Raw genomic sequence first — 13043 nt, forward strand, 5'->3', positions numbered from 1 at the left:
TCAAAAGATAGTGCTCATGGGAACTGCCCATATCCTACGTAAAATACTGTCTATGTGATCTCAAATTTTAAAGCAAACACAATTTTCTTATGGTTTCTTAAACATTCACTTGAACAAAACTGTACAAATCCAAATATATGGTACCCTAGGCATAACCCCTACATGAACTTCTAACTTGTTGTCTCTTGAGGTCTCTGGGTGAGACTTGGATCCAACTTGTACAAATGCAAAACAAAAGTCAAACATAAAATAATTATAATAATAATAATAACAACAACAACAAAAACAACAACAACAACAATAATAATAATAATAACAATAACAATACGAAAATACAAAATTTATCACTTTTATGAAGGTAGATACATTCTATTATATATGTTGAACGAAATTATGCAAGAAGTTCTGTGTAAACAGCATTCTTTGTTTTCTGGTTTGGAGCAGAGACAAATAAGTCTTGCACACTACCAACCCTAGAGCAACCAGCACAATGAGAAAAGCAACGTGCAATTAAGTGCAAACCAGCAGATTTTGAAGTCTGGCGTTGAGCTTTATTAATAGACATTGGGAAGCAAAGTCGCACTGTGAATTGTGTTCGTTTGAACTCAAATGACATGTCTCTTGGTTTCACTGGAATTCCTTGGAATGAAAACCTCATCACCTGAGGCACATCTAGTGACGATTGAAGCTTCTATCACATTAGTTTTTAATGTCTTCACAATCAACATTGTCCTATTGCACAATTCAGGAGGATCTAAATTTCTTAGAAGCGTTACTTGGACTTTAGAAAAAATTTGAGGATGAGATCCAGTTGGCTCAAGAGAATAAAGGAACTTTTTTGAGTAATCAACAGCTAGATTTTCATCAAGGACTAAATCAAATGATTTGTACTCCTTAATGACTGTTTGAGTCTTATTCGTTTATTCATGGTTAACTCTTGCTGCCGTCTCATTTTGGGGAGCAAGAATTGCCCTTTCACACAACCACTTATATGAATTATGATTATTACATAAGTCCGGATATACCTTGTACTTCAATTCAGCTGGAGAATTCACCATGATAGCAATATGAGTAAAACTGATATTACCATTCCCATTAAATTGTACTTTCCCATTTCCACATTGGGGGAGTCAGGTTGAAACCACTTCTGCACATTGCCCCCCCCCCATGTAATAAAGATCGCATGTTAGTATAGAAAGAGAATTTCTCTACTTTATTCCATAGGTGTGAATACTTAAAGCGTGCTTTTTCCCCTCAGTTATTGTTTCTCTTGGAACGACTAGTAAAGCCTGTCTGAAGTCTCCTGGTAAAAGTAAATGTACTCCTCCCTTAGATTTATTGCTGCCTCCTATGTCCTTCTCTTATAATATTGCTACCAAAGGAGGTCATTTCGAAAGCAGAATTATAATTCCTAATGGTTTTGAAGAAGTTCGGACTCCTTGGTGTGCTTCCCAAAAGCAATGCCTTCAAAGTATCTACGGTTGTACCAAGCGTCGGTAAAACAACCGTTCCTTCACCACAACAGATAGTGGTGGTTTCTCTTGTTTCTTTCCTTTAAAAAAATCTGCACTCTTTTGACATTGCTCCAATATAAATGTATGTCTCTGTAGAATACTCATATTTTGGATCATAGTTGAAAGCATCTTTTAAACGTTTTCTTCTTTCCATTTTTGACTCTTGTCTCCTGCGGATTGCATTTTCTTGACGTAATAGGTCTAACCGTTTTTCCTTTGTCTCTTGTGACTCATTGGCCTTGCGTGCAGCAACTCTGCTTCGGTCGTTTTCATGTCTTTCCTGTCTACATCTACCCCGCCTCCTCTTCTAGAGAGTGAGGACAATTTTCTCGGAAACTTTTGAAAATGAAAATAGGGATTAAATGAAAAAATCTGTGAAAATCACGTGAATATCTTCACAAGACTAATTGAATAAATAGCTATTGTGGAATGCCGCACGCACACACACACACACACAGAGATACATATGCATACAGTATCGCGCATCAGGGTCCCTTTCTCTCCCACTTTTGCCCTCTCTTTAAACGACTACTATAGAAACTTGTTTTCACTCTTCTCTCTGTGTCTTTCTCTCGCTCACGCATATCCTCTCTCACCCTCTGTAATTGTTACTCTCTTTAATGTGTCTTTTTCTTTCTCTCTCTCCGGCTCTCTTTCTCTTTCTAACTCACTCAAACACACTATTTACATTTCTCTATCTATCGGAAAACGTTGTGACGAATGAGGAGATGCAGAGGAAGTAAAGAGCCACTTTTTCACATTGCTTCTCTGTTTCTTTCTCTCCCTTTTCCCTCCCTCATTGGTATTATGTACAGGCATACAAATACACAGACATATGTTAATATACAGATATAGATGTGACGTCGTCGTTGTCGTAATATAAGATGTTGTTTACGTTAGTTGACATAGACATTTTATAATGTTAACATTTTGTAACGCAAATACGTAAATGAAAATAAAGTTTATATGGTAGCTGAAAGCTTTCTGAATCATTTGCTACCCCACACATCAGAATGGGCCAATAAATTTTCGAATGCATTAGGAACATATGCACACAAACACATACACATACACATACACACACACATACACACACATACATACACACACACATACACTAACTCTACGATTGTAGTTGAATAATATTCTTAAGGCCGCAATTTATTCACATGCAGCATCTTTCAGAGCTTGTCGCTAATTCAGTTCTTAACCAAATGGAAAACTGCTAACATTTTTGAAAAGGTCTCGTCCATAGCTACATATGAGATTTGATCCAGTAGAAAAAGGTTTGCATCAAATTTTTTAGCGACGTTATAGGAGAGTAAGTAACGCCATCAATGAAGTTTAGATCTAAATAGATTTTTTTATTATTTTAAAAGTAGAATATTTTTATTTAAGCTTCAATGATAGATGAAAGCGTGAAGAATTTCATAGTTTTGATCCTATGCAACAAACATTTGCACAAAAATAATTGGGATTTAAAATATTATGAAAAAAATATAAGGCGAAACATTGGATTGAAGTATAATTAATTTTTTTCTTATTATAAATGCAGATTATATTTTAATTAATCGCAAATGATAGAGCTCAATTCGAGGAATTTCAGGGTATCAATCTCATGCAATGAAGTTTTAAAAGAAAAATGCTATAAGTGTTTGTTTATGAAATCTGAGGGTGATAATATATACTTTTTTATGAATATAGTTTAAGGCGACTTTTGATATATATCACCGGCATCATCGAGGGAAGGAAAAAGCTATGAAGGACACTTCTAATTGACACATTTGGCACATTATTAATTAGCATAATAGCATAGCCTGGAAAGAACATGGATTACATGGAAAAGTGCGAGGAAGAAAGATAATACAGTTCTATATTTAAGAGATGAGGAATTATGTACATTATTTACATCATTTACATGCGACCAATATTTGTCCTCATCTTGTTTGTTGTTAACGCAACGTTTCGGCTGATATACCATCCAGCCTTCATCAAGTGTCTTGGGGAAATTTCGAACCTGGGTCCTCATTCCTAAGGTATTTTCCGATGTTCGTTAAGGTACTGGTGGCGAGTTATTTTTCCGGTGGTCAAGTTTGTCGTTTTGCCTGGATGGCTCAACCTGATACTATTGTGCATATTCAGACGCAAACAACCGTTACACACGACTCCAGGGATTGAAAACCACACTAATCAACAGGAAGTACCCTCTACTCTTAATCGACAATACGATCAAACGAGTATTTAAATCATATACACAAGAAATTCGACAAACAAGACCAAATAAGGAAGAAAGATTGAAAACATTGCCTTACATTTCCACACCAAACCCACATAACAATGAGGCCTTCAACACTATACTCCACAGCACAGCTCTACTCAAGAGAAACCCAAAGATGAATCAAATCCTCAAAACAATCAAAATCATCAAAAGTAAGAGACAACCAAAATCAATGGAGAATATTTTAACCCAGACCAAATTACACTCAAAATTAACCACTAAGCCGACAGTAAAAAAATGCGGGAGACCCAACTGTCGGATCTGTATCAACATAATAGAAGGATCAGAACAAGGCCATAATTTCACCATAAAAACTAATTTTACATATGCATCGGAGAATTTGATTTACTTAATTAAATGCTCGGGATGCAAATGGCAATATATTGGAGACACAAAATGCAGCCAACGCCAGAGGATGGCGGTGCACAAATCTCAAATTAGGATTCCGGAATACAGGAAAATACCTGTCAGCTAGTACGTCGATGAATGTGCATCCAACAAATTTCCAAATTCACAACGTTTCCACTTCACAAATCCAAAGACAACGCTAGCCATAATGAACCCATTACCAAGCAAATAGATTTCATAAGAAAATATCGACCAAGTCTAAATTGTCTAAACTAGCAACACTGAGATTTTCTCATATCAATGCAGGTGAATACTTATGTATGTATGTGTGTATATATGTGTATGTGAGTGTTTATGTATATATATATATATATATATATATATATATATATATATATATATATATATATATATATATATATGTGTGTGTGTGTGTGTGTGTGTGTGTGTGTGTGTATGTATGAGTGATACTTATATATGTAGAATATATATATATATATATATATATATATATATATATGTATACACTCATATACATATATATATACACACATACATATATATATATACATACATACATATACACTCACATACATATATATATACACATACATACTTAAGTATTCACTGAGTATTCAAGAGCAGACATCTGGAGAACTTATGTTTTGTACCATTCTCTCCTCATTAAATCTTAACCGAACCTATTTTTCGAAATTCCAAACTCTAATTTCGCACATCATAAATAATAGTCCATTTGTAATAAACCTTCGATTAAAAATTTTGTACTCTACCACACCAGACTCGGAATCTATAATTGCCTCTCCCGATAGGTGCAAAATTAGTCTTGACGAACAATCTGTCAAGACCCCACCCAAAACTGTTAGATGCTTATTCTATGTGCATCGTCAATCGTAACCACTTCAATGATAACAACTTTGGTAATATCCCCACTAGCACTAGAAACCTAAGACATATAAGAGTGGTGACGCCCTCTCCCATTCCCATACTAGTAACAATAACACATCTACTACTTCGAGGATAACTTATCAAATGCTTCAGCTGAAAATACGGATTGAACCTAAGCCGGCCTCTTGCTGGGATACCTGTAATTTTTCCGTTCGTTATGCCCGTTAGATGGATTTTGTTTACGCTTCGTTGTCGTGCATAAATGCCGAACAATATGCCCGAGTTTTCATGAGGCAAGGCCTACATTGTTGGCACTGTTGGCTTCAAGCGTCGTTACTGTGCTCAGCTGAATTAATTCTCAAACGAAGCTTCTAAATTTTCTATTTCTTTTTGGTCCATGCATAGACTACCTGAAGTCTAAGGATATTCCCTATTCCTTATCCTGCTCCGTAGTTTATGGGTCTTCCCCGTACAATACCAACCACCATGTTTGTTAATTGTGCTTCAAGCAATCTCTCTCTTTTCTTTATTATAATAATACCACTTATCACAGTAGGTTCACTAACAATCTCTCTCGTGTAAGTTCTACTTTTATTCTCTATTTTCCCATTACGTAAATTCTGTTGATTTGCCCTAATTACGATCGAGCGCTTACATTTTAACCATGCTAGCAGTATTTTCTTTTTCCATCGTCTTTTTCCTTATTCTCCTTACCTTAACATACATTCCTCCTCCCCTACCTCTACCGTTTTCCTTTCGATGATTGATCGTCTCTTCCAGTATCTCTGTAGAGTCAATTGCAATCCGTAAACGATATATTGTTTGCTTAGTGAGATTCCTTTGACCACCAGTGGCACTCTCTTCCATCACACTGTTCTTAACCTCGCTTTAATCTTCCCGTGTCCCCTTCATGTATACTATGATTGTTCAAACTACCTTCGTCATAGAAATCCTCTTCACTCCATCAGCTGTACATCTCTACTTTTCTACCTTCGTTCATCTTTTCTACATCATATATATTCCACTCCCTGTCCTTGCCTTCTCCTTCTATTGAACAGTTTACATCTCTGGCACTACTATATGAACCATTATTGCCCAATTTGTCTTGATAAGGGGCCTGATTATTGTAATGTCTCTATATAACACTTTACTGGGTGCATGGCCAAGATATTTTACATGTCGCAGTTGCAAATCACGAATATTATGATAATCAGAAACTTCTGAAATTTCTATATATATATATATTTTTCTTTTGGCATTTTGCGCTTATATACTTCTATATACAAAGTGTATTTGTATATGGTGTGCTGAATAGTTTCTGGCTTTGTGTTAAAGAAAATACGGCAGGATAAGTTTTGATTTTATTCAACATATTCCCCTCTCAGATTCACACAATTATTGCAGTAGTCCTTTAGTTTTCCTAAGCCCTATAAAAGAACTCGGAAAGTTTGATCCCAACACCTTTCACGACACCCTTAAAGCCATTAAGCTCTCAGAACCCCCTCGTATATCTCTCTAACACTTAAGTTATGTATGTCTCTTCTGTACAATTTAGCCGTATGTGTTTTCGTGCATTCATGATACTATCATTATTTTATGCTTACTTTTTTTTTTACTGTCCTTTACTCGTCACAAGTCTTCCCCTTATAATCTAATTCACTCTATCTTCGTCAATGCAATTGGAAACTAATAATATTCTTTAATATGGATATTCGTTACCTCTTCCTCTCTGAAGACGGCTAGTTGGCTTTTATATGCACATTTTAGTTCATTGAGATAAGCACAGATATTGTAGAATCATCTGTAGGAGGATTCTCTTATTTATGGTAACTCTTACGCGAGAAACGCCATTGTAGCTACTCTATAATTATGTTTAAATCAAATTCCCAGTTCTGAAGTGATACCACATGCTTTGACAGATCTTGATTATTATTAGGATAATCTCTTAATCTCAAGGTCTATTCCGGCCAACGCTGCCGAGAGCGCTATACCATTTGTATGTGGAAAATATTCCTAGAGCACTGCTCATACATAGCTGCCTCATACGTAGCTGCCCCAACTCTCCCTATTTCCTTCATTTTAACTTCATGCATCATTGTGATTGTACTGTTAGTCACACGGTTTCTTTAACGGTTACTGTAACAGCGAAACGATATAGTTATATGACAGAATGCATTCAATCAGAATGCTACATACTTCTACAGAAACATGGACATGCCTAGCTTCAAGCCTAACCTTAACATTTTGATGTAAAAATTCATGTTTTTCAAAAAATAGCTGTATAAACTGACTACAGCTGTTAAATGTATTAGATCAGCAGAAACATTTCTAGAAGTGCTTCCGATACTTTTTATAATTTATACATTTAGGGAAAATTGTTGTCTCAACTCTCCCTGTGTCTCAACGCTCCCAAGTTTCCCATGCCAGTAAACCAATTTCAGTTCCTCGATTTTAATGTACATTCAACAAAATAATTCATCGTTATTCCAAAAAGCATTTCCCCTCCATTTTCGAATCAAATTTTTACTCATTGAACACTCTTCCTAAACCTGTTTTATATTCACTTAGTTACCTTTTTTCAGCATTTGTTATTGCGCTAATATTTTGGAATTTCTTTTGAAATGCTTCCATGCTTCTTTGAACACGTATGTCAGTGATACATAAACAATATATAACCTTCAGAATAAGTGAACCTACATTCTAACATATCGGCGCTGCAACAGAGAACATGTAAATCTAGAATTACAAATAGTTATTTAGAAGGTTAATTCTCTATCGATTTTCTCCTAACAAGCTATTTTATTTTTTGCTCAATTCTCAATACACTGTTGACAATTTGTGTTATAATGTTCGCGATGAAAATGAAACTGTACGTATCAAATTATTGCTAGTTTACTCCATCTGCTACAATGAAAATGTTGTAATATCAATAGACTTGTCAGTTATTCTCCTCTTTAAATAAGATCGAGTGACCTTCGAAAGTTATATTTCCTCGGCAAATCGATACACAGACACACAGCATTTATTGAAAACAAAGTGATGAATGAAACGGCTATAATTATCATTGCTAACAATTATTATTAACGATTCTTTACAATGGTAACAATCAATAGAAATATCTAACATTATCAATTAGTCGCTATTGATGAAGGCAAAAAACACTGTTCTGGAAATGAATACAAATAAAATACTGTAATATATGGAACTACCATAACAACGCAAAATCAAGTGCAGGGGCAAAGGAAAGTTTCTGTAGATCTGTTAAGTAGCTCTCCACTGATTGGAAACATAATGCTGCTCTCTATAATATATTAGGACAATTTGGTTTAGTTCACGCATAAATTCTACCGCTGCTTAATAATCTATTATATTTCATAGTTGACAAATTTCCCTTTTACATGCTGACTATACTTTACATTTCTGTATGATTTTCGTGGATGTTTAATGGTGTTAAGAGCTTACAATCCTTACGTACAAAAATAATCCTCAGTAAATCTATACGCTGTGAAATGTTTTACTGTCAAAAGAATATCTTGTCTTTTCTTATATAAATGAGTCCATTGTGCATTGTATTATTTCTTTATTTTTGGCGATAATCAAATAGTTCCAAGTGACTTGACTCTTGCAGCAAAGAGATCACTGTACCATACATATGTTCCATTAATGAGTCAAGATTTCCTTCCACAAACTGAGTATGACCGTTCTTCCACTAAACTAAAATCATTTTATTTATTCCAGATAAATGAATCTGACAACTCAAACTATAAAAGAACTATTGGTAAGTTTAAATGATTTGATTATATAATGTATTTTTCGAACTTCTTGCTGAATAAGAATGCAGTAGTTATGAAGGTTTCAAATTATGAAAACAGGAGGATGATATGATTCATATATGAAGATCATATGAAGATTATATGAAGATCAAATGTATTTCTGTTGAAAACCAGAAAATATATTGCTCTAAAATTTACAAAATCACACGTTAAATAAATGCAATTTTTAATGTTTTTAATGGACCTGGACATCGAAATGCAAACTTTTGTTCATCATTTGATATTTGTGTCATACCATAAATGCTTATAATGGAATGATGCATATCAGCAATAATTTGCTGCAAACATAAATATTTTTTTCTGGCTATATAATACAGAAAATAGAATATTTTTATGTTTCGCAATATCACGACCAAGAATTAGATAACACCAGGGAAGTTAAGTTTTCCAACATAGATATTGATATTTGGTGTTAGTTGCATAAAAACTTATGTATGTTTATTCGTGGAATGCGTTCTGATACTGAATATAAAATCTCGGAAGAAAGATTATTGCAAAGTTTTCACTCACGAACACATACCTACATAAGAGTACATACTAATGTCTTTCTCAATTAGGGGCGATTTAAGCAACCTGAAATATCACTCTCGTAGTGTCAGACTAAGGGACCTATATTTACAGACGATAATTTGAATCTATGATAAAAATATTTACATTAAATTTCAAATAATCAAGAATCGAACAAAAGACTGTACACACACATACACGGGCACACACACACACACACACACACACACACATATGCATGTATATATTCATATATGTATGTATGTATAATTATACTTCTAAAACATTTAGTCGTCTAATGCTCTATATTGTATAGTATGGTGTGTAATGTAGAATAAAGTGAAAACTTCATGCCCTTCGGAAAGAAATTCGTGTAAACTACAACGCATACATACCTGTATTTATATATGGGTCTAGATAAATACATATATATACATATTTTCCTGTAAAGAGACACAGACAGAGGGTCAGATAAACCGAAAGACTAAGATACTATTATTTTTTCAACTCTCGGGGCAAGGCCCGAAATTTTGGGGGAGGGGGCCATTCGATTAGATCGACCCTAGTATGCAACTGGTATTTAATTTAATGACCTCGAAAGGATGAAAAGTAAAGTCGACCTCGGCGGAATTTGAATTCAGAACATAAAGATAGACGAAATACCTATTTCGTTATTGCCCACAAGGGGCTAAACATAGAGGGAACAAACAAGAACAGACGAACGGATTAAGTCGATTATATCGAAACCAGTGCGTAACTGGTACTTAATTTATCGACCCCGAAAGGATGAAAGGCAAAGTCGACCTCGGCGGAATTTGAACTCAGAACGTAACGGCAGACGAAATACCGCTAAGCATTTCGCCTGGCGTGCTAACGATTCTGCCAGCTCGCCGCCTTTCTAAGATGCTCTTATTGAGAAAGAGAGAGCAGCGCATGCCTTCAAACGTGTACAAATATACAAAGTGCAATATACCCGTCATGACTAAACGTCTGATACTATTATTATTAATATGACTTTTTTCTTGTTTCTTCACGTTTTCTGCCAGGTGTGTGGGCGTGCAAGCAAAGAAGGCTACGCGTTCAGACTAATAGTGGTCTATGCAATACATTGATAGTGAGAGTGGTTAGGAAACCTGGTACGTGTAGGGCTTCAATCAATTTAGATTAATCGATAGCTTTCGATAGTGTCGACCACCGATATCTGGCTGCAGTCCTCAGAGCGGCCGACTTTGGTCCGGTTTTCAGGGGTCTTATCTCGACAATTTACGGTGCCATCTCCTCGGTGATCAAAGTCAATGGCCACCTATCGGAATCGTTTAGTATTTTGCGCTCGGTCCGCCAAGGTTGCGAGCTCTTGCCTCTTGTGTATATGTTGAGCTTAGAGCTACTCTTATGGAAATTGGAGACATTGAGCGGTATGATGCTTGAGCTAGAATGCGAGAGAAACGTGTCGCCGTATGCTGATGACGCCACGCGCATCAGGCAATCGGTACCGCTCTAAATGAATATGAAGCTTTGACAGGGACGAAGATTAACCCGGACAGATCTGTAGGCTAGCAGCTCGGCACCTGGATAGGCAGGTATTTGCTGTCTAACAGTGTCCAACAGCTGGACAGACGGACCGGTTAAGCTACTCACGATCTGGTACGTCTCAGACCTCGAAGTGGACAAGAATTAGGATGAGATCATGATTCGAGTAGCCAAACTAATCCAGAAATGGACTGTCAGCTATTAACGCCTGACCGTCGTCCCTTGCCTCGAGTCACACCTGAACAATTTGGAGCGTATATTCTTTCACTTTTTTTGGAAGGAGCGCGATCCTCTTGACAGGTGGTCCATCTGCTGACAACATCCACTGAACGGAGGGCTGGGCTTGCCGTAATTGCTGATTCGCAGCTATGCGCTGAAGCTGCGGCATTTCCAGCGTTTCCTTAATGGTGAGCATGTGTGGTCGCCCTTCTTCAGACCTGCTTTTCCTCAACTCGTCCTGGGACAAGCAGAGACCGAGGGAGGGCTAGTGACGCCTTGAGCGTTGACAAACTATCTTAGATCTCGACCAGTCGGGCTATGGGGTCTCTGGAAATTCTACGTTGGCGTCCTATAGGAGGTTAGTACGGGATAGGTTCTACGAAATCCTTGGAGAGATTCTGGACTTCGATGAGAAACAAATGGCCAAAATTTTCCGGAGTGTTTTCGTGCCGTGACCTATGGGTAACGTCCAGAAATCCCTGGTCCAGCAGCGCTACTGTGGAGCGTTATTGGTTCAGGATGAACAGCAAAGACACGGAAGTGCCGTCAGTTACAGCTGCCAGAGATGTGCACAGAGCAGTGAATACTTCCTGCACGCACTCGTCCAGTGCCTCAAATTTCTGACATGCGGATTTATGTCGAGCATTTGTTGGCGCGCGTCACACGGATCTGGTCATCAACCGAGTCTTTTGTTGAGATTATTCTTCATTCCTTTGGTCGGTTCATTCTTGCCACATTGTCTAGGCGTCTTTTGTATTCTCGTTGTGCCAATTTCGGGCATTCGCTAACGATCTGCCGTACAATTTCACGAATCTCAACACACATTCTGCATTTGTCGCTGTCGGTAGTATTCTCTATTCTGCACTTAACTTAGTTGGTCCTTAACAGTTGTTCCTGACCTGCGAATATGAATGCTTCTGTCTCTATCTACATGTCACACCTCCTCATCCATAACCACTAGCCCTCTGTATGTGCCTTTCTTATAATTTGTTTCGGCTCCTTGAGACTTAAAATTTCGACAACAGACGTAAAACCACACCGACACAGCCCCAACCTGCAACTCCTGAAACGCTAGCACCTGCCCTCTAGGGGGATCCTGCATCTAAAGTGCTGTAATATACACAGCTCCCATTACACCATCCCATGAAATTATTAGGCAGTATATGGGAATGCATGACAGCCAATAACTTCAAGAAAAAGTACTGCCAGCACTTGCGTTAATTTAGATCCTGTGACAGAGAGAACACCTCTTCACTGTCGCGCTTTCTCGGGAGACATCGTGACCTCCGAAACGAAACTCCTAGCCTCAAGTGGACTATTTTCGACAGGGAGCCACCATATTCAACCGGCGACTCGAACTGCCAGCCTTGCCTCCGCGTAAAACTGCATGTCATCTTCCAACCCGAGAGTATCCATCAACGAGAAATATGAGATATGTTATTGCCGAGGTATTGTATTGTAATCACTGGCCGCCGACAACCCAGATATTCCGCCTTAGATATTCCCAGTGGTCGAAAACCAGTGACGTGCTTGAAACTCAGTGTACCAAAAGGTTTGAATGAAACTGTTTTAATCCATACATGTAACTCCCAATAAATGTGTTGATGTGTATCCACTCGTGTGTGTATATATATATTAGTGTATGAAGTATACACAGAGACAGAGAGAAAATCACCATGCTAAAAATGGCAGTCATAGCCCAAAATCACGAAAAGACATTCTTATGTTAAAGCACGTTGTACGCGACATGGTTTTCTCTTCGTGTATATTTTATACACTATTATACTTAAAAATATTAAAGTTTTCTGACTTTTATTACACATGCCAGTTACTGAACTGATATAAATTATTTAATAATTTCCACCCTTGTACATATGTATATACATATATATATATAAGTACATATAT

The 13043-nt window shown here is 37.0% G+C and overlaps 1 protein-coding gene across 1 annotated transcript in view; it reads left to right on the forward strand.

Moving 5' to 3' along the window:
• The window catches only part of LOC106880579 (uncharacterized), a 22725-nt gene that overhangs the window by 3947 nt on the left and 5735 nt on the right, over window positions 1–13043 (forward strand). The window contains exon 2 of the mRNA XM_014930582.2: window positions 8785–8824. Coding sequence (XP_014786068.1) covers window positions 8785–8824 — 40 coding nt within the window. The remainder of the gene's footprint in view (window positions 1–8784; window positions 8825–13043) is intronic.

Source organism: Octopus bimaculoides, chromosome 2 (genome assembly GCF_001194135.2).
Source record: "Octopus bimaculoides isolate UCB-OBI-ISO-001 chromosome 2, ASM119413v2, whole genome shotgun sequence".
Lineage (NCBI taxonomy): Eukaryota > Metazoa > Mollusca > Cephalopoda > Octopoda > Octopodidae > Octopus > Octopus bimaculoides.